Source organism: Pinus tabuliformis, chromosome 7 (genome assembly GCF_031772625.1).
Source record: "Pinus tabuliformis cultivar Carrire ecotype Pingquan chromosome 7, CPIR1, whole genome shotgun sequence".
NCBI lineage: Eukaryota > Viridiplantae > Streptophyta > Pinopsida > Pinales > Pinaceae > Pinus > Pinus tabuliformis.
In genome coordinates this window covers 2,071,800,209-2,071,827,749 of record NC_142293.1, presented here as the reverse complement: position 1 = coordinate 2,071,827,749, position 27,541 = coordinate 2,071,800,209, and the positions used below count along the sequence as shown (strand labels likewise).

General features: G+C 35.9%; 1 protein-coding gene across 1 annotated transcript; it reads right to left on the bottom strand.

Moving 5' to 3' along the window:
* Positions 1-5,175: 5,175 nt before the first annotated feature.
* Positions 5,176-11,897, bottom strand: LOC149256823 (putative LRR receptor-like serine/threonine-protein kinase At5g48740). The gene is made up of 13 exons (XM_089455472.1): positions 11,807-11,897; positions 10,847-11,417; positions 10,119-10,651; positions 9,904-10,033; positions 8,612-8,680; positions 7,249-7,320; positions 6,985-7,112; positions 6,587-6,795; positions 6,352-6,478; positions 6,193-6,261; positions 5,867-6,056; positions 5,639-5,771; positions 5,176-5,517 (listed from the first exon to the last, which is right to left on the bottom strand). The coding sequence occupies exons 1-13, from the start codon at positions 11,895-11,897 to the stop codon at positions 5,176-5,178; spliced, it is 2,664 nt and encodes an 887-aa protein (XP_089311598.1).
* Positions 11,898-27,541: the final 15,644 nt, after the last annotated feature.

Genomic DNA, 27,541 nt, shown 5'->3' with positions numbered 1-27,541 from the left:
AAGGCATGGAGAAATTGAAGATAGCAAAACTACAGTTGTTGAGGAGAGATTTTGAGAATCTGTGCATGAAGGAGTCAGATAATATTGACTCATTCTTCACACAAGTGATTGGTCTAGTCACATAGATAAGGTCTCATGGAGAGATTCTTGAAGAAAGGAGGATTGTGGAGAAACTATTGAGAGTCCTACCCTCAAAGTTCGATGTGATTGTCACCACCATAGAAGAGACAAAGGATCTCACAAATTTTTCAGTTGATGAACTACATGCATCACTAATAACACATGAGCAGAGATTGAGTAGAAATGAAAACTCATCTCTATAGCATGCCTTCAAGACCCAGATGTCCTTTGGAAGAGGAAGAGGTCAAGGCAAAGGAAACAAGAGAGGAAGAGGCAGAAGCCAAAACAGAGGTGGAAAAAACAGTCCAGCAAATGCTCAAGGAAGAGGCAGCAATCCAAATCAGAACCAAGGCCAAGGCAGCAGCCAACAAAGTGGACAACATCATGCTCAAGGACAAAGGTATGAAAAATCCAATGTCCAATGTTATTATTGTAAAAAATATGGGCATTATGCCAATTAATGTAGGAAGAAGCAGCATGATATGAGCAATAGATCTAGTGCAAATTTCACTAGAGAAAATATCAGCCAATATAATTTTTGTTAGCTTGTAATATCGTTGAAACAAAGAGTGATGATATATGGTTTCTAGACTCCGGTTGCAGTAACCATATGACAGGAAACATAGCCCTATTTTCTAAGTTAGATCAGAATGTGAAGTCACAAGTCACACTTGGGACTGATAGTAAAGTTTCTGTTATGGGAAAAGGAGAGGTAAAAATCTTTACAAAGAAAGGTGAAAAGAAAACCATGGTAGATGTCTATTATGTTCCTGGAATGAAGTGTAACCTCTTAAGTATTGGATAGCTTGTTCAAAAGGGTTACAATGTTTTCTTTGAGAATGATGTATGCACCATCATGGATAGAAAACCCAGCAAACGATGTATTGTTGAAGTGAACATGACAAGGAACAGGAGGTTCCCTCTCAGGATAAAAGTTGATTTAAAAGATAGAGTTGAAATTGCAGCAGTTACACAAGAGGCTTTCCAAAGCGAACCAAAGGATGAAAATTGGTTGTGGCACTTGAGATTTGAACATCTCAATTTTGGAGGTCTTAACTTGTTGAGTAGAAAAGGAATGGTAAGAGGATTACCATTGATAGAGAAACTAGACAGCCTTTGTGAAGGTTGTATCTTGGGGAAACAACACAGAGAAAGTTTTCCATCAGGGAAAAGCATAAGGGCAAAAGCACCCTTAGAGATTGTCCGCTCAGATTATGTGGACTGATGCAAATTCCATCACTTGCAGGTAGCCACTATATTTTAACATTCATTGATGATTTTACCAGAAAAACTTGGGTTTATTTCATGAAGAACAAAAGTGAAGTGTTTGAAAAATTTTGGAATTTCAAGGCACTTGTAGAAAACCAAAGCGGGTTGCATATCAAAGTTCTAAGAACTGATAGAGGAGGTGAGTATATCTCCAAAGAATTTCTACGTTTTTGTAGAGACAATGGAATTCATAAACAATTTACCACTAGGTACACTCCGCAGCAAAATGGAGTTGTCGAAAGGAAGAATAGGACAATCATGGATATGGCGAGGAGCATGTTAAAGGCAAAACATTTGCCAAATGATTATTGGGCTGAAGCTGTACATTGTGCAGCGTATATTTTGAATAGATGTCCTACAAAAGCAGTCATGAACAGAGTGTTGGAAGAAACATGGAGTGGGACAAAGCAAGGAGTCACCCACATGAAAGTTTTTAGATGTGTGGCTTATGCACACATTCCAGATCAGCTAAGGAAGAAGTTGGACAACAAAGGGGAAAAATGTATATTCATTGGATACAATGAGGAATCCAAAGCTTACAGGTTGTATAACCCATCCACCAAGAAGTTTTTTGTGAGCAAAGATGTTCAGTTCATTGAGGAGGAAGCTTGGGATGGAAGCATAGAGAAAATAGTGAATGTTAAAAACTGTATGTCTCATAATGAAGATGATGAGGAGATCGCTGAAATACATCCCCAAACAACAGCACCAACACAAGGGACACCCTTGAGGAGAAATGAAAGTGCTTCTCCAAGCAAACCACAAGGAGGAAATTCAAGTGCATCTTCAAGCACTTGTACACCAAATGAAAGAGGTAAGAAGTTCAGAAATTTAAGTGATATTTATGAGCAAGAGGCAGCAAATGAAGGTATGAATTCTTTGTTTGCTTTATATTGTCATGTTGATGATCCTGTTCATTTCGAAGAAGCAATTAAGAACAAGAAATGGATAGAAGCTAGATGAGGAGATCAATGCCATAGAAAGAAACAAGACATGGGATTTGGTTGAACTACCAAAAGGAAAAGAAGTCATTGGAGTTAAATGGGTCTACAAGACCAAGAGTAATGCTGAAGGCAAGATAGAAAGACACAAGGCAAGACTTGTTGTTAAAGGATATAAGCAGCAGTATGGGAGAGACTATGAGGAAACTTTCGCACCGGTTGCTAGAATGGAAACCGTGAGAGCAGTACTGTCCATAGCAGCACAAAACAAGTGGAAAGTTTACCAAATGGACGTGAAGTCAGCATTCCTAAATGGAGTGTTAATGGAAGAGGTTTACATTGAACAACCTCTAGGCTATGAAAAGAAAGGCCAAGAGCACAAAGTGTGCAGATTGAAGAAAGTTCTTTATGGGCTGAAGCAAGCACCAAGAGCGTGGTACAATAGGATAGATTCTTATCTACTGGAAAATGGATTTGAAAAATTTGAGGGAGAACCCACCCTCTACATCAAAGAAAATGATGGTAAATTACTAATTGTTGTGTTATATGTTGATTATGTTATCTTCACAGTAATGATGAATACCTCATTGAAAATTTCAAAGCAGTCATGAAAGAGGAATTTGAAATGACTGACATGGGTTTGCTGAGATACTTCTTAGGAATAGAAGTAGATCAAAATGAAAATGGGATTTTTATCTCACAAGAAAAATGTGTTAATGAAGTGTTGGAAAGATTTAACATGCAGGACAGCAAGGTAGCAATCACTCCCACAATGATGGGATGAAAACTCAGCAAAGAGGACAGCAGCAAGGATTTTGATCCTAGTTTGTACAAGAGCATAGTTGGCAGCCGCATGTATTTGACTGCAACTACGCCGGACATAATGCATGTTGTTAGTTTAATTTCCAGATTCATGGAGAGGCCAAAAGAAGCACATTGGCATGCAACAAAAAGAATTCTGAGGTATGTTAAGGGTACTAAAAGATTTGGCATTTTATATACTGCTTCAGAATGTTCAGATTTAATTGGATACACTAATAGTGATTGGGCTGGAAGTGTAGATGATCGGAAAAGCACATCCGGTTATGTTTTTCACATGGGTTCAGGAGCTATTTCATGGGCTTCTAAAAAACAGCCTATTGTAGCGTTGTCTACAGCAGAGGCTGAATATGTGGCAGCTACAGCAGCAGCATGTCAAGCAGTTTGGATGAGAAGGATGTTAAGGAGCTTATGCCAAGAGCAAACAAAAGGAACTGTGATTTTTTGTGACAATAGCTCAGCTATAGCATTATCCAAGAATGTTGTGTTTCATAAGAGAACGAAACACATTGACACAAGGTTTCATTACATCAAAGAGTTGGTAAACAATGGAAAAATTGTATTAAAACATTGCAGGACTCAAGAGCAGGTTGCAGATATTCTGACCAAGCCATTGGGCCAGAAAAGTTTTGAATTTTTAAGGAAATGTCTGGGTATGACTGATAACCCAGCAGTTGAAATTAAAGGGGAGTGTTGAAATATAATTTCCACTGCCGTGCAGGGACAGCGACGGTAGTGCAGTTTTGAAAACTGCCAGTACCATTCCCCGCACCGTTTTTGCTGATTAGCGGTATTTTCCGAAGGGGCTCCGATCAGTGCGATATGCCGACACATGGCCATGACACTATTCCAAAACAGCCCATTCCCCGTCTAGTAAAGTTCATGCGATTGGGGGCTCTGGGGGATTGCAGTCAACCGTCTGATCAGATCAACAGTCATGGCAGCAGGGTACATGGTTCTTGGTTATCAGGTTGACCTCCGTGCAATTAACGTGAAGTTTTTTGTTTACTGCCATTCTTTTGTCAGCAAAGAAATAAATGAACGTTAATGTGAATGGTTTAAATGAAAATTAATGTGAATGGTATTCGATTGGTAAAGTTTTCAATTTTAATTTTTTTTATGCACGGAAGTATGGCCATTTTTTTGTTAAAAAAATATACGCAATGTAATATGTAAAAAATAAAAAAATAAAAGCTTGTGTGTCATTTTTGTTTTGTAGGGGAAGCACACACCATCGTGAAGAAAATTTTCTATTTGTTTGTTCAAGGAATGTAAATTCGCAGCAGCAAATGTAGTGGCTCGTTAAATGAAATGCAGTGTAAAAGTGCCGCACCACAAATGTAATTTTTTTTTTGTAATACACAGCATAACCTATGAAGAAGTGAAAAAGGGGGATTTCTTTTTACAGGAGTTTGAGCACATGGAATGCCCAGCAGTGTAAAGAAAAAATTTTCAGTTGAATGTTTTTACAGCATTAAATGTAAGTTTTATTTTTACACACAGTAGTGTAAAAATAAATTTTTGGAGCTGAAACATAGTAATTTGTTTTGTGGAAAAATAAATTTTTGGAGCTGAAACATAGTAATTTGTTTTGTGGAAGCTCTTGGAGAATCCTTCTGTGGCAGAGGAAGAATTTATAACAGCAGTTATTTTTAATGAATACAAGTGTTCTTTGAGTATGTGTAAATCTGATCCTGTGGTTAAAACAGAGCATTATTTCTCTGTTTTTTTGTTTAAAATTACCAGAAATTTCCAACACAGTGTCCAAAAATGTATTGTATCCGGAAGGTCAAGATCCATGACATAGGTACTATCTGTTATTATATTAATACAGAAGAAGAAAAAGTTTTTTTTTTTGGTTTAAAATTACCAGAAATTTCCAACACACTGTCCAAAAATGTATTGTATCCGGAAGGTCAAGATCCATGACATAGGTACTATCTGTTATTATATTAATACAGAAGAAGAAAAAAAAAATAGTTTTAGTGTTCTGTTCGGCCCTCTCATTCGATCCGTATCTGCGAAGTTATCTTCCTACATTTGGCATGTTGCAGCTGTTATCAGTCCACTCCATTCCTTCGCGTTTACTTGAATTCGCCTCTCCACTCGATACATCCCCATTTTGGATGCCAATCTCCTCTGCAATCGAAATACAATCCTTACCCTCCTCAACTTTGAGAGCCTCTTCGAGTTCCGCCACTACCTCACTCATAGTCGGCCTACATGACGGTAAAGCCTGAACACATCTCATCGCTATTTTGGCAACATTGCTCACAGATTTCATGTCGTAACCTCCACACAACCTCTTGTCTATCACATCTATTATCTTGCCACCATTTTCATCGGTCTCTAGTAGATACGGTGTCACCTGTAAATATGTCACGCCAATACTTATTGTTAGTCTCTAGCAGAAGACGCACTACTAAATATTCTGCTCTCAGTGTTGTTAAATATTTATATTTTGGATGATTGATAATAAAGTTCCTTACCCATCGAACAATGTTTAGTTCTTCTTCAGGTAAATTTGTATCTATGGGTGCCCTACCGGATAATATCTCTAACAACACCACTCCAAAGCTATACACATCACTCTTCTCCGTCAACATTTGAGTGTTGAAATACCTGTGAAAGTTTGTCACCAACAAAAATTAACAAATACAGTACGATTGCCTCCACTCTTATAAAAAATATTGTTGCAAAGAGAGTAAGTTACATACTCTGGATCCAGATATCCGAATGTTCCTTTCACTACAGTGGTAACATGAGTAGCCTCCCCATCAATTGACATCTTTGAAAGACCGAAATCCGCTAATTTTCCATTCAAATTGCTGTCCAAAAGGATGTTGGCGGTCTTGACGTCCCTGTGAATTATCTTCGGGTTGCAACCCACGTGCAAGTATTCCAGGCCTTTGCATACAAATCCAATTAGATATACTGTTACTTATTGATTTACTCCTTTATTACCGTAATCAATACTGAAAACAATGAGCGTTTAGATCATACATGTCTACTGTACATCAAAATAATTAAAAGAAATAGTTACCCTGCGCTGCATCTAAAGCTATTTTGAGCCTTCTTTTCCAATTTAAATCCGAATTTGCTGCACGGGAACCTGGACAAGAAAACAGGGACCAAAAACTTGTCGTTACCCTTGCTTATTCTATCGACTGAAAGAAACATATTTTCCATCAATATAATTTACCGTGAAGGTGATCTCTTAGGGAACCTCCTGACATGTGCTCGTAGATCAGCATAACTCCTTTGGTTTCATTACAGTATCCCAATAAGGATACTAGGTTCCTGTGATTGATTTTAGAAAGAAGATCAACCTGTTGATGATGAGATGCATATTTAATAGTCAGGGTGCAGCCAAAACTGAGATTCCTAGAATGGACACAAATTGAACCTTATTATATCTGAGAATGAGAATGAATGACCTCATTCAAGAACTCGTGAATCCCTTGTCGAGAAAACATTGAAAGCACTTTCACTGCTATAACTTTTCCGTCTGGCAATTCACCAAAGAACACCGATCCAAATCCACCTCGTCCAATCTCCTCACTAAAGTTTTTTGTGGCAACATTTATTTCATGTAGAGTGAAGGCACGGGAGTTTGTCGGATTTGGCACCACAATCATTGAGTATTCTGCAAAATCATCCACATGTACAGATCATTTTCCATTTATTATAAGGAAAGGATTTTCATGAAGGGTAATAAAAATATTATAGAAATTCTAATATTGACCTTGGTTTAGAAAAGGGTTTGTTTCTTTTTCAATCCCACTCCTTCCAATGGCTCCATTTCCCCATAATTTTTTGCGCTGCACAACAATACCCGCTGTCAATGCTAAAGCAATGATTCCGCTGAGAGTTATTCCGAGGACAACCTTCAGATTACTCCGCCGACTGTTATTCGGAAAGCATTCCCTCTTAGTCATACGTAGGTGGGGGTTTCCTGAGTAACTGCAACACATGGGACGGATATTTTCCATTAATTAACTCGATTGCTTAGTATGGAAAAGAAAATAAATTCTGAACCTCAAAATCTTAACTTGGGGGTGTGTAGAAAAATAAGAAATATAAAATAGTATGCTATTACTTCAATTTTAAGGAACAATCGAGCAGAAGTCGCTCAGGGATTTCACCGCTGAATTCATTGTTTGCTATATTCCTGCATTAGAATAGGACGAAAATATTTAGCGCAAAATTATTATTAATTTAATTTTAAATAAAAATTTTATAAAATAAATAAATAAAAACCAGATAAGCTGTTGTTTCTCTTTTTTAAATATCTGCAAAATAATCCAAATAAAGAAACCCACAGCGGCTCCAAAATGGTTAAAGTGATTCTATTTGGTATTGGTCCTGTAAAACGATTATTGTTTAAACATAACAAAGATTTGGTATTGGTCCTGTAAAACGATTATTGTTTAAACATAAGAAAGATTTATATAACAAAATAATATATCTATATATATATAAAAAGAGCAGAGATTTATATGATTTATGAAACAAAATTATATTTTTAATTAATCTGAGAGAGTTCTTAGAAACAAAATTATATTCTTAATTAATCTGAGAGAGTTCTTAGAAACAAAATTATATTTTTAATTAATCTGAGAGAGTTCTTAAAAACGTTATATAAATTATTAAGTTTTAAAACTTATTTAATTTCTTTATTTTAAATTATTAAACGTATTCATTAAATTAAATAATTTTAGTTAATGTATAGTTAATCTTACATTTTTCTCATTATTTCTCTTTTTATAACTATATTGATATACATTTTTCAACTCAAAACACTTATATTAATAAAGGCAGATGTGATTGTGCTAATTTTAAAAATATTTCATAATTTATTGTCGTGTGTAAATATTGAAAATTGATGTTTTTAGTGTTATTTTTTGAATTTTTTTGTCATAAAAATATTTGAGGTATTTGTGTTATTTAAACTGGTTTTTTCATTGTATATATAGATTCAACACCCTAAAAAATCTTTAAAGCATTTAGATTGTACCAGAATTACCATCAAACTTGCAATTTCAATAAATTCCTGCAAAATTTAAAAAAAATAAAAATAATAAAAAAAAATTCCAAAAAATCTAACTAAAATAACTTTATTAAAAATCACCACCTCTTTTACTTACTGTTCACGTTCACGGCTATAGACACTAACACAGCAACTTCACAACTCACTCTTCATTTTCATTTTCTCTATCCACAACAGAATACAACAGATCGAATCGTTCTGGTCGTCGGAATAATTGTTCTAACATTTCACAGGTGTATGTGTATATATATAAAATTTGGCTAAATACTGAGTGATGTAACTGCAGTAGCTCTAGGGTTAATAATGATATTTGCACTATCCTCTATTAGGGCGGAAACTTAATAATTATTTCTATTTAATTTTAAATAAAATTTAAAAAATTAAATAGAGAAGAGAAAAGAGGCAGGCGTACAGTTCCTGAAGAGATGTTAGAGCAGATAGCCACTCCAAAGTACCATTCAATTTATTGTTTTGCAAATATCTGCATGGTAACCAAAGTAGATTTTAGTTCTACGAATATCATGTACAGCAACAAAAAAAAATACCCACCGAAGTATATTTTAGCTTGACGAATATGTATAGCAACAAAAGGAACCCACCGAATAAAAGTTGTGTTATAAAGTTGGTCCAGTGAACTGATTATGGTCGAGTGACCTTTGCAACGCAAATGGTTAATTTGGGTTAAATATTGTATAAGATGGGATTTTTTTATCAAGTTGTTTGTGATTTTTTAAGTTTGATTTGTGATTTGACGAGTTATAATTTAAAAGTATCAAGTTTTCAAAGTTATTTTGGATCATGTTAAAAAAATCTAGTCAGGTTAGGGTTAGTGTGACCTAGGCCTGACACTAACATAAAAGACTTTGACAAGTTAGATGCCAGTAAGTCACTAGTCCTCAAATCACAAACCTCACAAACCTCAAACCTAGACAATAATTATTCCAAAACATTAAACACACATTTAAAATGATCTTTTCCACTTACAAAAGAATCTTAAAAAATTCAAATTAAGAAAAAAAGGTTAGACCACATAGCCACTCAAGAGTACCATTCATGTTATTGTTATGTAAATATCTGCATTGTAACCCAAGTAAATTTTTGTTTCTATAAAATATATAGAAAGGCCATTAAAACAAAAAAACCACTAAATGAATATTCAAACGAATGGATAGAGGCTGCACAGATATTGCAAATTATTCAAGCTCAAATTATTTTCTTTGGAAAGTCCGAACAAGAGTTCCATGTAGAAGACTTGTAAACAACCCATACTTTCAAACGCACCAACAATAATATTTTAAACTACAAAATTAATATTTTAAACTACAAAATTAGTCGTGTTTCTTGCATATGGAAATAATTTATAGTCGTGTTTCTTCTATATGGAAACAATTTATAATCGTCATTGGTATTTGTTTTACTCTACGACTTCTACTCTTTCGAAAAAATACTTAGAAGTTACACAAACAAAAAGGGGTCTAATTTTGCTTACAGATTCCTTAATCCAATGAAGTGTTTAATATAGATAGGCACTACTCCTGTAAGATTCCTTCCCGCCAAATTTCTGTCAACAATAATATCATCGTGGCATGTTACGATTTATCCTATATGCATTTCTCATGATTTCACGATTTTAACTGTAAACAAATGGGTAAATATTTAAGCTTACCCTATATATTCCACAACAAATCGAAAAAATTTACTTACATTTCAAAAATTGTTACTCCGTCGAACGTGATATCACAGCCAATTCCGTTCCAGGGTACCAAATAGCAAGGTTGAGGAGAAATCCAATCTTTTATGTCAAATATACTTTTGATAGCGATAAGAGCGTTAACTGCACTTTGAAAACTTTGTCAGCCATCGATTATAAATAATATCGGTAATTTACTTATAAGAAATTTATTGGGGGCAAGTCTTACGGTCATCCTGTAACTGAAATGTTGCCACGTCCGACTGAACTACCTCGTAATACTCATATGCATTGATTATAGGAAGGGTGGAGTCATTGCCCTCAAGAAGTTTAAAAAAAATTGGTAAACTATCTGATGGGATTGTAACCTCTTGAGCAGAATAATTTCCTACTAGTATTGTAACCTCTTGAGCAGAATAATTTCCTACTAATGTAATGTTTTCTGGAATTGATACACCCTGTATGACGACTGAAAAAGATCTTGATTTAGACATATTCAACGTCGGCTCGATCTCTGCAAAATATAAAAGCAGTAATCCTTGTGCCCCAGATTTGGATGGTATCGAATCTTGCAATGGAAAGGAGTGCGAGCTGTTTACAACACACGCATTTTGCAAGACATCAGCTGGAGGATGGTTTTTGGCATTGGTTGTTGAAATAGGCTTTTTTGAACTTATCTTCTGTAAACAATGTACATAGTCAAAATCTGAATCTACTTCGTCGAAGGGTGTCCAAATGCGGTCGAATTTGTCATGAGGATATCTGCTAATTAATCAACCACAAAAAGCTATGCATGTCAATCATTACCCAAAAAATATTGCAACTGCTCAACCGCAATGTATCAAAATTAGTTCAAATATCTGTAAGTCCCATTAGTACAGGTGGAAGTGCTAGATTTAAATTTATTACCATTTATTCTTCTAGGTTGATTTCCATGGGTAAATTCAAAATGCTCACCTCACCGTCGAATTTCCACCAACATCATATCTTCGTTCTGCAAACAAGATTGATCCTTGCTGAGCGTCTTTATACATGTCATCTTGGAGCCTCCTGATCTCGATAGCAGAGATAAAAGGATCATCATCAGTCTCGGAGGTTCTGACCAGGCAAATGTACAACACTCTGCCTTTGGTAACCAATATATGTTCGTAAAAACTTGGTTTATTCTGATTTACTGTTACGTTTCGCCAAGCCAGCATATCCACTGTCTCAATAGAGAAAGCGAATTCATATGAGTAGCCAGCATGTACACTGAAATTGCCAGCATGTACACTGAAATTTCCCATGGGGAACCATAATCTTAAGAGGTGAGGCACATCAGGGGCCACAGGCAACTGATAGCAAGACTTGTTAAGAGGCTTTGGGAAATAACGCATTGTGTGCAAGTAAGAACCATATGCTTCTTCACTAGTAACGTTCCCAATGTCTGCTGACTGACCGATGTCTATGTAATAAGCATCAGGTATCCATGTTATATTGTTTTCCCCAGTGTGATTAGTTTTTGCTCCACAACTGATACTCAGAAATCCTGCACACCACCAGAAAGAGTAGTGAACATCTTGCTGACGAAATATGAAAAAATATGTTCGTTGAACGTTATAAAAACAGGACATGCCCGCTTCGTATGCAGCATTCGGAGAATGTGATGCATCTTTTATTGAGGTGCCTAATTGCTACAAAGGCATATATCTGCAGTTGTTTGATATGTTTCTAGATTTTCATATATCTACTTGGAACAGCATGATCTGATCAGAAAAGCAACTATGTAACCTGTACTCTCTTTTTTATATAAAAGTTACCTTTTTTCATTCTTCAAAAAAAAAACGACGATTATAAAACGGGCGGTGTTAAAAGTTAGACGGAACGGAAATACTCCAACACAACAGGTAAGAGCGCACTTAGTGTTCCATTACATACCTGGTTGGGCAGTAATGGTAGTGAATAAACGCAAGAGCACAACCACTGTGGCTATCCAACCACCCCATTTACCATAACTTAATTTCTCCATCTGTCAACCGAATGTTTGCACAGCAGAAGGATTTGGACGGATGGTTGTTTGACGTTGAAGGTTTTTATCATATGCTTTTCCACTCGGCCTTCTCTCCCAACAGTGTTGCGATCCCTCCTGTATGAGACCTCACAAGAGCGAATGATTCCACTGAAGGTGTCTTTTTTATAATGAAGGTGTGTTTAAGGGGAGAGGAAACTTCGCCCTTTTGTCGTTTGTGGTTTCCAATCAAAGTAAGACGCGTATTGACTTTAACTTTTCTCTTTACAGACTTGTTAATATCACGGTCTACTGTCAAATCCATTATTGGTACCCACTGAATAAAAGCATGATCCGAGTTAACCTTCGTTACTTTTAGCCGCTTTCATTCTGACCAGAACCTTCATTGTATCACGATTCGATATTGAGCAGACGAGATCGGTCTGCAGTTGAAATGAGCAGATTCGGATTTAGTTGTGTAGAATTCATCGGAAAGTCGGAGCAGAAATAGTTGAACAATGGCACTTCACTGCACTGCTGGGAGAATCCAGGGCCATCCCTTTGATGCATTGACTTCAAATAAACAATTGGAATTTAGTTCCTTGGAAGGGCATGGTGCAACGTGAACGATTTTAGGTGCCAGTAACCATTTGCTATTTGTTTATAAAAGAGTGATTTCTAACTAATTTTATAATAATTTTTTTTAATTTATTAATATAATTTTAAATAAGATTATGATTTTTGGTTTTTCAAAATAATTTTTTTAATATATAAATGAGTACAAAAAAATAAAACAAAAAATAAAATTTCCTGTATTAAACGACTTAAATTTATAATTTTTATATATTTTTATAAATTTAAAAAAAATAAAAAAATACTTTGAAAAAAATCATTTCTTCTAAGCTACATGTTAAAAATATTAAATGTTTATCTATATAAAAAAAGACTTTGAAAAATTATTGGTTAGTGAGTGAAATTGAATTTGCCATTTTATATTATTGCTACAGGCCTACTAACAATCCAAATAAAATCGAAATTTCCTTAATGTATCTAACTTTATTCATTGAAACGGTTGGAACTATTATCTAATTTGTTGAAAACGTCAAATTTGAAAAGTGGTCTAATTTTGAAATTCTTACTTTGTTAATTGTTTTTGGTTACCTTTAGCAACCCGGTAGAACATGTTGTTTCTATCATAGACGTTCCATGTTTTTCCCATAATGTTGGTGGTTTAGATCCAAATGCATAGATATCTTATCTCTCCCTTTAATTCAATGCTACGACATGTGTAAGGTTTGTGGTTAATATCCGATTGCTTGTATATCCTGTCTCTCACTTTAACTCATATGGTAGAAGCATGTGTTGTCAATATTCTATGGATGCTATTTGTAAAGATGATTCACAGCCCACTTTATATTTGCGTTATGTTGTTAGTTTTGTTTTTGGTTTGTTTTAAATTTTTATTTCTTTTAAATTTAAGGGTATATTTATGATGTTTGGTTGTTTAAAATTTGTTTTTATTATATAAATGGATTTATCATTTTGAAAAAGTATTGATATTTAGATTATGTAAAACTTAAATTTGTGGTTCTAACAAATTTATGGTAAAAAAGTTTTAAATATTAAAAAAATTATAGAAAAAAAAAAATATTAAAAGATAATTAACAATAAAATTTACCACAATACACAAGATTTACGTGGAAAACTTATAATGGTAAAAACAATAGGAAATGATTAGTAATATTATTTAATCAACAAATGAAAATACATACATTCACTAACATTTTACTTCTTACTCATACACTCATTTTACCATGGCAGATTCCTAACCTTTAAATAGGATTTGTTATCATACCATGGGCTAATATCATGAGCCAATGCCATAGATTACCAATTCCACGTGTCTAAAAAATCGTAGCTCAGTTGACTCCTTTTGTAGAATACTATAGGCGTGAATATATATATATATATATATATATATATATATATATATAATTTGGTCTCACATCTAACAGTCTCCCACTTGAGACCAAATAGAAACTCCACTGAATTTTGTTGCTATTGTTTCTACCAGCTTAGTCCTTTCCCAAGATGCCTTTCATCACATTTGTATTAGCCCAGCCAAGGTTCTACAAAAATCATGATTATCTCTTGGAAAAATATTTATTAACATATCAATTGGATTATCTTTATTGTGTATTTTCTCCAATTATAGTAATCCATCATCTAGCACATAGAAATCCAATTATATCTCAAATCAATGTGCTTTGTCTTAGAATAATCCTTTATGTTTTTCTCTAACTGATCCAGATCTAGATTCAGATCGTGATGACGAAGAAATCATTGAAGCCTTCTTTGATTTTTCCCTTCAACAACAGTCTCAAAAAGCCAGTCACTTCGTTACACAAGATCATAATCAACATACAGTAGCTTCGTCTTTGCTTGAAGATGAAGAATTTTTCATCTTGATAGTCAACATGAATCACATGAAATGAATCAAGAGTTTGAGGAAAATTTATATACTCCTTTGTTTGAAATTGATGAAGATATTCAACATCCTTGTGAATCTTTAGGAGGGAAAGAAGACAGTTGTAGCAAAAGAAAACAAAACTCCTTCATGTTACAACCCAACCTAACGCAGGTTTGCAGTGTTCACATAGTCAAGAAGGTGTTAGTGAAGCTTCTTCCACTTTTGAAAATAATGATAGTCTTAAAATTAGGTTTATAGATCAACGAACATATATTGTTTTCTTTCATGAAGATAATAGGGCTGTCATGTTTGATAATCTTGAAGAACGTTTTCTGTTTAAGAATTACTTAGACTATGAAATTGAGGACTTAACACTCGGTGGTGGAATATTTCTTTTCTGCTTTGGACAACCTCTGACTTGTAAATGCAATCGGGTGATCCACGTACTGCTCCCAGTGCAATGCACGACGCATCAACATGTACATGAAATTCGACATCCCATTTTGGGAAGACCGGGATTGGATTGGGGGCGAGTTTCCCTTTCAGAACATCCAAACTCTTCATGCAATCATCATTCCATCAATATGTAACATCCTTTTTCAATAGCTTTTCCATCAGTGTTGTTATTTGGACATAACTTTTGATGAACTTCCTATAGTATTCGATGTGTCCCAAGGTAGCGCGTAGTTGTTTAACGCTTTGCGATGCTTTCAAATTTAGAATAACGACAATCTTTGCAGGGTCCACCATCAGTCCTTGTTTGCAGACCACATGTCCCAACAGGTTTCCAAAGGGAATGAGGAATGTGCACTTCTTAAGGTTCAGCGTAATCTGGTGTCAGCGGTAAGTATCCAGCATCAAGTGTAAGCTTGCTACATGGTGCTTAACTAATCCAAAGACAGTTCGATCATCTAGATAGACCTCCAAGAACTTGTGGATGTACTCTTTGAACGCAGCCACAATGGTGCGCGAAAAGATGGCTGGCGTGTTATTCAATTCAAATGGCATAACAGTGTATTGAAAGCAGCCCCATACTGTTGTGAAGGTCGTTATGCTCCTGTCATCCGGCACGATCTTGATTTGATGGTACCCTAAAAACCCATCGGTGAATGAGTATGCTTCATGACCGCCAACATTCTCAGGTGATCTTCATCATCCCTACGTTGCCAATGATCCCTTTTAAGTTCGTAATTTTGGTCTGGAACAAGTCTTGGTACTGGTGGAGTAACTCAACGACCTTATCCACTATGGCATCATCCCAATAGTCCCCAAGGGCTGCATACTTTGGCTCCGCCTCTGTTCCAATGTTTACCTGCTCTCTTTTTAGCGGTGCGGTTATGTCGGGGTCCTCAATCGATGGTCCGCGAAGCAACAGCCTTCCATTTCTAGAATGTTAATATTTCGTGGGTCCTCATCATCCTCCTCAACAATTACATTGTAACACTCCAATGCCCAGCTCAGTAACACTCCAGTGCCCAGCTCAACTCAACTGTGTCACCCATTCTGGCTGAGGTACCTCCATTGGCTCCTCGGGCATTTTAAAAATAGTTGCTTTTACTACCTGTAGTGTCAACAATATCCCACCAACGATCTTCAAATGTGAAAGTTACCTCCATTGGCTCCTTGGGTATTTTAAAAATAGTTGCTTTTACTACCTGTAGTGTCAACAATATCCCACCAACGATCTTCAAATGTGAAAATTAACAGAAATCCCTCGCGCAAATATCCCATTCATTCGTTTTCCCAGTGCACACCCGAGGAGAAATGTATAACATGCTTTGCTGTTATACACTTATTACATGTACGTTCTTCAAGTTTCAGTGATCTCCACGACAGTGACAACACATACATTTTCTCTACTTTCGAATTTATGGAAATTCTAGAAATCAAGACTCACGACTTAACTTGCGTAATCGGTTCGGCTTCGTTGTGGACTGGTAAACCAGTCCTACTTCCTTTTACGTGCATTTCACCTAATACGTGTACATTGGTGAAACGAGCAAGTCAGCAGTCTTGTTGTCGTCATCGATTCGCCATATTAAGGGGGGGTTATTTTGAGTACAAGTGTTCTATAAAATTTTGAAGGACGAGATATTTATGACGCTTATACGAAGAAGAGTTAAAATAATTCACTTACTCAGCAAATGGCACTCGTCATTTTGCTTGCGCTGTACAAGGTTGAGGCAGCAAAGTCAAGCTTTTACTGAAACAGTTCCTTTCCATTCCATTTTCTGCGTTTATGCGCGCAGATTCTCAAAGCAGAGAATGCACAAATTTGGTGATAATATTATGACAATATGTACACAAATTTGGTGGAAACATAAACATTTTGACGGTGCGTGAACGTTGTCAAGGGTGGGCTCCTTTTGAGTTCATTTGTAATGGCAAATTGGCGATTACAGAGAGAGGGTTGATCGACCTGGAAAACGAATATTTCCCTCTTTAAAATAATAGGGAAAGACGTCGCTGGTGTCTAAAACCGACTGACAAAGCGAGTCACTATTTTGTGCTTTTATATTTATTATCGCTGCCGCGCAGGGTAGAACGCGTTCAAAAATGCGTTGACCGTTGCATTAAGTTTGAGTGCACTAAAAAAACAAATAACAAAGTGTAAGATTTATTTTATAAAATAAAATAAATTTATTTGTTGAATTATTATTATTATTTTTTTTAATTGTGATTGGTTGAATTAGCTATATTTTTATTACGTCACGATGATTCCGTCTGCAGTCCCTCAGGGCAAGGGCTAACGAGCCTGCCATAGGGCATTAAACGCCCGCTTAGCTGCAAGCTCGTTAACCATATAACATGAGGTGAAGACGGAGTGTTCGGAAAGTCACCCCGGATACGTATTAGATATAGCTAACGAGCTTACAGCTGAGCGGGCATTTAATACCCTATGAGAGGCTCGTTCGCCTTTGCCGTCCCTCTTTACCAACTTACGGACTTACAATTAATGTTTCTGACATAATCTGGTGTTTACAATTAAATCTTCATTTACAGTTTCTAGACATAATCTGACGCTTGATAAAATGCGAGTTATCAATTTCAATGCAAGTAACATTTCCAATTATTCTTTTTTTCATCTGTCCCCATTTCAGGATAACTTCTTAAGTTCATTGGAAATTTGATTATATAATTGTTTAAGATAGATTTTTATACTTTTTCATTCGGAAAGGCAAGAGATACTTTCTCTCCTGTGAGTTCAAATATTTAATTTGAATTAGGAAAATAATCTATCTATTCTTTTTTTCATCTGTCCCCATTTCAGGATAACTTCTTAAGTTCATTGGAAATTTGATTATATAATTGTTTAAGATAGATTTTTATACTTTTTCATTCGGAAAGGCAAGAGATACTTTCTCTCCTGTGAGTTCAAATATTTAATTTGAATTAGGAAAATAATCTATCTAGTTGATTTATTAATTTTCATGAAACAGTTTCAACTTTCATATGTGAACCAATTTTAAACCCTAATTATGATTCCATTACAAGTTGTCATTCCATTACAAGTTTCTTTACCTAATGTGGGAAAACATTAAATTAAATGTTTAAATTGGAAAATTTGAAGAGGGCTTTACACTGTACTATTTATGTATTGTGATTAGACCTCAGTTGCAAGTTATTTATGTGTTGTGATTAGATACATGTTGTAGGGTAATTCATTTTCTCTTAGAAAAGTATTGCACAATAATTTTTAATTTTTTTTAGATATTTGTCTTTGCAATCATGTGATTAATCATTTTCCAAATTAAAATAAAATTTATAATATATAGCTTTATTAATTGCAAATAAGTATTTTTTTGTAACTTTGAATTTATTATTTTGAGTTGGCAAACAAAATATCAGAATTGAAAGGCACTAAGAAAACAACAAATTTATCAAAACACTTTGTGACTTTAAATTTATTATTTGTTAAAAAGATTTGGCCAACAAACATCAAAGTCAAGCGACCCACACATACAAAGCCAAACAATTTTGGGCATCTTTTTAAGCGAAGGAAGAAGACTCACACTTATCTTTTATATTTAAATAATAGTGTATTTTAAAAGATATAATAAAGTCGTATGTGTAATTTAATATTATTAAATTTGATTAATTATGAAAATAATAAAAATATGGAAGAACAAAAAAAAGGTAAACTTAAAATTAAAATTTTTTAATTTTTTTTTCGGTTTTATAAAATTCAAAAGCATTTTTTTTGGTTAAAAAAATCATATACTATTCATGTTAATTTATTAATTATAAAAATAATAAAAATATGGAACAACAAAAAAATTAAAATAAAAAATTTTGTTTTTTTTATTTTTTATTTTTTAAAAATATTTTAATTTTTTTTATTTTATAGAATTCAAAAACATTTTTTAGGGGTAAAAAAAATCATATATTATTCATGTTAATTTATTATTGATTTTAATATTATTTTATTTTTTATTTAAATTAAAAATAAATATGTTAATATAATGATGTATATTTTTATTTTAAATCAATATTAAATGAGAAAGTTTTCAACTCATTAATACATGTCCTCACATTGAGTGAATTTGACATTTCTTTTTGACTTGATTTCTCATCCACTCTCACTAATCTTAGTGGAGGAGCATTTGTAAAAATCAGATGGAATACTTCAAAAAGTAACAATTGTGTAGTAAATATTTATTTAATTAATATAGAATTTAGAATATGAAATATTATTTTTATTTTTAAATAATTATTTTTTAAACAAAATAATAAATAAGTATATTAACTACTTCTTAATAATTATTTGTTTAAGTTGATTAAAATCATAAATAGGTATGCTAAATTCATAAATGAATAGATAATTTATAATACTAAATTATTTATTATTATTTAAGTTTATTTTTTTATAAGTAATTATTGATATACAATTAAGTGTTTAATTTTTATTATTCAAATGGTTTTGGAAACAAAATACAAGATATTTAGACATAGTGTTAGAATTAAGTTTAAAATAATTATTTAAAATATAATTGGTAATGCTCTATGTAGCAATCATTGACTATTGAATTATACTACTCGAAGTGAAATGAAAAGAGCTAGTGATTAATATCATCGTCATAAATATAATAAGTTTGCATTTACATAATAAAATAATAGTGTATCTTCACAACAATTATCCATCCTGCCTACAAACTTATAGTTAGGTTATGAAATAATATATGCATGTGCTTTCTAGAGCTTACTATTGCTACAATAAAGCAAAGTAGTAGAAATTATTGGAACTTGTTCTTGCGAGTATTTACTAGATGACATTTGATGTTGAAAATTGCTTCCCTTCCATCTATTATGTTTTTCTTTAGCTTTCTCATTTTTGTTCCCTTTTACCAAAAAAGAGCAAAAAAAATGAAGAAAATTAAAATATATACCTAACCATTCCCATGGCTTATTCTATTGACTAATTAATAAATTTTTTAGAGGTATCTTAGATTCTTTTTTTTTTGCTAAAGCAAGAGTCGTACCTTCTATTTCATTAAATCGGAAAACAAATTACATAAAATACAAAAGTTCTAAAGGAACTGTGGGCCAAAGAATATCAAACCACTTAAAGCCTAGGTCACCAAGCTAAAGTCTTAAAAGCCGAGACAAGGTCCCAAAAACAAAACTGCAAAACCCACGAAATACAAACAAAAGCCAAGACCATTCGATCCCCCCCTAGAGATTAGACGGCCGAGGCTTAAATCGGGCGAGAACATGCACCCACTTTAAAATTAGAAACAAAACCGATGAGGAAATTGGGACTGTTATAAAAGGATTTAGAGTTCGAATAGGGGAATAATCCTCGAGCATGTAGTCCGCCTGAAATCCACCGATACCCATCATGAAGCACAACAAGCACAGAAGATAACGCACACCCGAACCTGCATACTTTACCTCGATCATCGAATCTCCTCGCCAGATCAAACGGCGGAGGATAATATCACAAGACCTAAAAGCACGGAAAATGACCATGCGATAAACGCCTTGGACCCACCAACATGCATGCTTAATCTTAACCGTGGATTTGTCGTGTTTGATCCAACGGCTGTGGGACATAGCACGCGCCAAAAGGACCGAGAATTACCACGCGATGAGGGTGGTATTCCTTCCCGTCCCTTGGCCACATGTTGCTTTGTGAGTGGAATCGCTCCCAACTCCGAAAAACTACTTTCAGCTTGAAGGCCCTGCGATAAACTAGAAAACAACTAGTGAGCGGTCTTGCCACCATAGAAAGAAAAACCAGGGTTTTTGAGTCTGCGCGACAAATGCCCTGGACCCACCAACATGCTCTCTTAATCTTGACCGTAGATTCATCATGCTTAATCCAACAACTGTGGAACATATCGCTCGCGCCAAAAGCACTGAGAATTACCGCGCGATGAGGGAAATAATCCTTCCCATCCCTTGGCCACGTGTTGCTTCATGAGTGGAATCGCTCCCAACTCCGAAAAAGCGCTTCCAGATTGAAGGCCCTGCGATAATCCAGAAACCACCCTACGAGCGGTATTGCTACCACAGAGAGAAAAACTGGGGGGTTGAGTCTGCCGAGAAAGCCAGGAATTCGGTCCCTCACATCAACCCATCTCCTCGAGCTACTGAACCAAAGGAAGCTGAAAATTCCTCCGTCCAGCCTTCTATTCAAGAAACAATGTCTACCAAGCAACCTCCTCCAGAGACTTCTATGTTTTTTCTTGCCAGGGTTGAGGAGGCCGACAGTGACCTGCATCCCCAAAATGACCTCACTTCGGAAATAACACTTCATAAATAAACCAAAACATTTCATCAATAGACCAAATCAATTAGACCTCATCTCTGTGGCTCTGTTGCAAGACACCATTCTGTCCTCATCCGCCTGTTCTTGAGATAACGCCTTTAATCTATTCTGAGGCATCTCTTGCCAACTTAGCTCGACCTTGCTTTTGGTGCAAAGCACCCCTTGATTGGCCAAGATATCTACCAATTTATTTGTCGTTCTTAGCACATGGGTAAAACTCACGATACGTAAGCCCAGGAGGTGAAGCTAAATCCGATGAAAGACCTGAAGCAACCTCCAGTTTTTTGAGACTTTTTCTGGCTCCGTGCCATAGCTGATTCTCTTGACCAAGTTAATGATTAACTCAGAATCAGCTTCAACTATTATGTTCTGGAGATTATTCTGCTTCAGGAATTCTAAACAATGCTCAAGAGCCATTAATTCCGCCATATTATTTGTGGCTCTTCCCAGATGGCAATGGAAAATAAAAAGGATACAACTATTCTCATCCCTTAACACCCCTCCAAAGCCAGCAATACCCAAGTTGCCTTTTGAGGCCCCATCAATGTTGTATTTCAAAAAACCCCATGGGGGGGCGTGCCAGTAATCCTACTTAGTATCCAGTTTCATTACCTTCCTATCCAAGGCCTGTGGTATAATCCCATGCATACCCAACTGAAGAAGTATCTTCATTTCAGCTTCTGAAGGTCGATTCTTTGGGGAAGTTCTCACAATAGTACCTACCATCTCCTTAAGCTGTCTTAAGATCTGCTCAAAAGTGCGTTGGGAGGAACTTTTTTCATTTTTTAATATTCTGTTGTTCCGTTCTTTCCAAACATTCCATATTATGAAGCTGGGCATTAAAGCCCAAGCTAAGCAAAGAAATTCATAATCAGAGAAGTTTCGTCTCTAGTTATTTAGGGTGTTGATAATGCTTCCTTTGTCCATGTCTGTCTGTCAAAAAATAGTGGAAAAAGTATCCCACAAACTGCAGGTGAAAATACAATCATTGAGAAGGTGCTCCATTGTTTCCTCCTGGGCCTCACAGAGATGGCATCTGGAAGGGCCTAGAACACCCCTCTTCCGAATGTTTTCCCAAGTCAGAATTTTCTTATGATGAACCAGTCACATGAAGAGTTTGATATTCATCCATCCTTGATGCTTCCCTAGGTTCTGCCAAATCCTGTCCGATACATTGGAGTCCAGCTCAAGGAGTTTGCATTTTTCCTCCTTAAGATTGAATGTACCTTCATTATTGTTACCCCATCTAAGTTGGTCATGCCCACCTGTCACTAAAATTTTCCTTTGGTCCAACATTTTCAGAAGTGCCTCAGATTTTGCTTTCAAGGGGCTATCATCTCTGTAATCTATATTCTTCCAGGTTCTCCATTTTCCTTCACTATTGGTTTGATCCAAAAAATCTTTTACCCTAAGAAACCCTTTGGTATCAGTTTCTTTCTTGAGGTCCAGAAAGTCCTCTCTTAACAGTGTAGGTTCTTGTTGCCATTTATCCTCCAAAACAAAGCAAGATCTCCCTCTCTGATTTCCCAGAAACTATTTTTTTGTACTAAGCTTCTATTCTCCGAGGCCTTATTCCAGATGTGTGAGCCTTTTATGATGCCATTCATCCTTATGTGACCATTGTCTTGCCAAGTGCTGGCATATTTTTCTTTCCAGATACTAGCCCACTGAGCCTTTAGATCTTTTACCTAATGCCACCATAATTTGGCCCCTAAGACTTTGCTTAGTACTTTCGGATCATCCAATCCAAGACCCCCATGATCTTTAGGTTTGCAAATCTTATCCCAGGATACCAAGGCCCATTTCTTTCTCTGCTCCTCCTTACCCCAAAGAAAGTTTCTTTGAATGGTTATAAATTGTTGCAAAACTCCTTTTGGAGCTGGAAGAGTTGATAGCATGAAGACAGGGATAGATTGAAGAACAGATTTTGTAAGCACTAACCAACTAGCTAAGTTTAAAGATCGAGTAGTCCATTTCCTGATTTTATCCTACATCTTGTTAATTACTGGCTCCCAAATTCTCTTGTGCAAAGGTTTATCAGTTAGAGGAACTCCCAAATATTTGGAGGGAAGGACATCCCTTTGAAAGCCCAGAATTCTAGAGATATTTCTCTGAATAGAAATATTGGTATTAAAGAAAAAAATCTTAGATTTGGAGAGATTAATTTCCATACCTGTAGCCATGGAAAAGTCACATAGGATTTGTTTATAGGCTAGAGCTTCCTTGACCATGGGGATTCCTTGCAGCATGGTATCATCAACAAATAGTTGATGGGACAAAGCCTATCCAGACTCCGAAAGTTGGAGCCCCTTGATGTTGCCAACTTCTTTCGCATGCTTGATTGACTGACCAAGTCCTTCCATCATGAGGATGAAGAGAATGGGAGAGAGTGGGTCTCCCTGCCTGAGGCCTCTTGAAGGAGTAAAAGTCTTGGAGGGAGACCCATTAACCAGAATTGAAAAGCTAGAAGAAGTCACCAGGGCCATGACCCATCTTACCCAGTTATGATCAAACCCAAAAGCTATAAGGACCTTCCTGATATAGGTCCAAATCAACTTATCGTAAGCTTTGGCTAAGTCCAATTGCATGATCATGCCATCCTTCCTGTTTCTTAACAATGAGTGCACCACCTCATGTGCTTCACTGATATTATTGAGAATTTGTCTGCCCTCCACATAACCAGATTCTCCACAAAAACTAGAATAGGAAGAAGTGGTTTGAGTTTATTGGCAACAACCTTAGAAATTATCTTGTACACAACATTACACAAAGCTATGGGTCTAAACCTGTCAGGAGTCTGAGCATTGTCCTGTTTGGGGATCAAGGAGATGAAGGAAGTATTCAACACCTTCAAAATGGTTCTATTCATTCTGGAATCCTCCACCACATTCAAAATGTCTTGTTTAACAATGTTCCAGCAAGATTTAAAAAAATCCACATTGAAACCATTAGGGCCTGGTGCTTTACCATTATGCATTTCTTTGATGACCTCACTAACCTCCTCTTCAGTCACTGGCCTATTAAGATTGAAGTTATCCTCTCTTGTTACAAGCCTAGTATTTGCCTTGTTAAGTCCCTGATAGAATGATCTCTGTCTGAAATGGTTTCCTTTGCTATACCTCGAAAGTGCTGGAGTAACACAGTTTCTATTTCTTCATGAGAATTAAGAATATGACCTCCCTCGTCCTTAATCGTAGAGATCCTATTATGAGATCTGTTCACCATGGTGGATCTATGGAAAAATCTAGTGTTTCGCTCCCCTTCTTTTAGCCATTGAACTCTAGATTTTTGTCTCCAAAATATTTCCTCTTGTTTACATAAATTCTCCCAGTCTTGATGATTTTTGGTGTCTTGATCATTTCTAAATTTGTCAAAGCCATCCTTGATAAGGGCTTGATTGAGTTCCTGCATTTTGTCTTCAACAACTTTTTTCGCTTCAAAAATATTGCCAAATTCATTCTTGTTCCAGTATTTAAGTCTAAGCTTGATGTGCTTTAGTCTTTTGTGTAGCAGAAACGTTCTTGTACCTTGAATATGAAGATCTTCTGTCCACCATTTTGTAATGTTGCTGATGAAATCTAGGTGGGTGAGCCAAATGTTCTCAAATCTAAAAGGTCTGTTCTTGGGGGTGCCAATGCCTTGAACCTCAAGTTGTGCAGGCCAATGGTCTGAGCCTCCAAAGGGGAGAATTCTCGCTATCATTTCCTTGTCGGTGAGCATAAGGTCCTCTGAGATTATGAATCTGTCTAACTTTGAGGCTACTTGAGACTCTCCTACTCTTTTATTGTTCCAAGTAAAGAGGCCATTACTTATATCCCTGTCAACTAGCTTCATACTATCTATAAAAGTTTGAAATGCTATGGAGTCTTTACTTAAAGTTCTGGTTCCTCCTTTTTTCTCTGAAAGTGATTTGATCATGTTGAAGTCCCCACCCATGATCCATGGTACTCCTACATGTCTATCTCTTAGATCCACAAGAGAATCTAGAAACCTGAGTTTATCATCCATTCTTTGAGGGCCATAAACAATTGTGACCAGATAAGTCTCCCTATCTCCCACAGGCTGAATAACCACTGATAAATAATTCCTCGATGCCTCAGCATCTATTATGCCAAGCTTTTGGGAGTTCCAAAGAGTGAGTATGCCTCCTGTTGTATTATTTGCTTTAACTTCTAGAAACTCAAATCTATTGAGCCATTTGCTGTGAATCTCTTTTATTTTTTGAATGGAACATTTAGTTTCTTGGATAAAGATCATATTCGGAGCTTCTTGTTTCATTCTATTGCTAAGTATTCTTTGTTTTCTTTTACTACCTAGACCTCTGATATTCCAAGATGTGAACTTCATTATTAAAGATTTGTAAAGGAGTAACTGGTTAGGTCTTTCATCTTACCTGAATCTATCATTAGCTTTCCACATTCCATCAATAACTCATTTTTCTTTTTTCTGGCTCTTTTCTTTCATAGGTTTCTAGGAGCTAATCCTAGTGTGGCTTTCATAGTTTTCACACCTTCGTTGTCCTGTCTTTCACTGTTTCTTTGCCTTTCCAACCCTTCAGCCTGCGTTTTCCATAGGAACAGCTGTTGTACTCTGTTGAACACTTCTTGAGGTACTGAGTCTATGTTTCTGGGAAAACTAATGTCTTTTCGATCTGATAGCACTCTAGGATTGGCAGCTATCCTAGAAACAAAAAATCAAAGCAATTTTGGATTTCCTCTATGTATGATAGATAATATAGAGGAAAAGGAACCAACCTGAATATTCTGCTTGACTCCTTGCTTGATTTCTCCCCCCCTTGATAGAGCTTGCAACTCTTCTCCTACTTATCCCACTTAAAGAATACATGTAGAGGCAAAGTAACAAAACACCATCAAAGCATCTCAATCTATTATATCATAAGAATTGTAGAATCATAAATATAGTGAACATACAATGGAATTCACAAATAACAACATTCAAAAATACACGATTGTACGGAGGAAAACTCAAAGAACTTTATTAAAATAAAAGGGAGAATTACAACCCAGCTGTCTGATCCAACATCATTCTCCCAGCATCAAAACCCTCTTCACCTCATGAAAAGCAAGATCACCCAACAATACAATACTCCTTCTCAAAGACAAACTATCAGCACTTCCCTACAAATTGTGAAATTCCCGCCTCCAGATATCTCAGATGAGGGATCCATTTATAGATGACTGCAAGGGTGTGAGTCATCACTAGGTTTTTTATTAGTGTCATTCCACTTGTTGTTCTTGGTTCCACGTGGAGATTTCTTGGATCTCTTACTCATCCCTAGGCGAATTCAGAGAGGCAAGTGTCATAGGAGAAGTTTCTAGAAGATTCCATGAGCATCCACTTAGCAAACTATCTCAGAAATTTGTCCACTCTCGCTCATTGCACCCCACAGAAGGCCTCTTTAGTATGCATTTCACCTAGCTAGTGTAGGAGTCAGTATGCATCGCACACTGACAGTGGAGCAGTCAGTATGGTCTAGTTTTGGCCAGTTCTGAGTGGTTTTTCAGGTGGAACTTCTAGGGAATGATGTCATCAGTTGACCATGATCCTTTAGGGTATGAAACAACACTTTTAGGGGTTAAAGATCCCTTGTTTTATCGACATATAAGATTTGGGTTGCAGTGCCCAAATATGTCTATAACAGTTGCCCCCTAAAGCATGAAGTCATAAATCTTTTGATGTCGGGTGAAATGCTTTATCATGAGGATCTGAGGTATTCGACCTGGAAGGTGACTTGTATAAGATACAATAAAATACATCATCACAATATAAGTTTCCATGATCTAGCTGAGGTGGGCATTCCCATGCTCAGCTTTATAAATTCATTTTCATGTACATAGAACAGATAATCGTCTACAGTTGTAGACTAGTGATTCTTTATATGTAGAGTCATCATCCCTTAGCTTGGATGATCATCTGTGTAGCTTCTGTGTACATTTGATGTCCTTATATTCATGAATATATCGCAGCCCGGAAGGATGAAACTAGATCCGGGGTCTTCAAACTCGTTCAATCTTTGTCCGATGTACAAGTCGGTCCATGTGAAAAGATGTCCTGAAGTTGAACATGGATAAACATCACCTGATTACTAGCCAATAATGTAAGCTGTTAACAGATGCAATAGGAATCACCAATAATGATAATGACCCTTAAGGTACTACAGTACAATTCACGTGGTGTGAATATATGATCCCATTTCGAACACCATGCAAAATCTTTCGGTTGAAGGCCATTGATGTAAACCTGTCACCAGAAGTAAGAAACTTGCCATTGAGGCATGCAAGCTTCAAAGTACTGAAAAGGTTGATTCTAAGCCAACTTCTTGGATAATGAGTTGATCTTGACAAGAGGTGACCCGTCGTAGGAGGGCCTTAATGTATCCCATATCAATGACACGAAACGAAG

Excerpts from the sequence above, each read along its gene's own strand:
- LOC149256823 (XM_089455472.1), bottom strand. The coding sequence starts at position 11,897 with ATGGAGAAATTAAGTTATGGTAAATGGGGTGGTTGGATAGCCACAGTG. Across the intron at positions 8,681-9,903 it reads GGAGTAACAATTTTTGAAAT|ATATTTGCAAAACAATAAAT; the intron begins GTAAGTAAATTT and ends GTTACCATGCAG. Across the intron at positions 7,321-8,611 it reads CTAACATCTCTTCAGGAACT|GAATATAGCAAACAATGAAT; the intron begins GTACGCCTGCCT and ends ATTCTAATGCAG.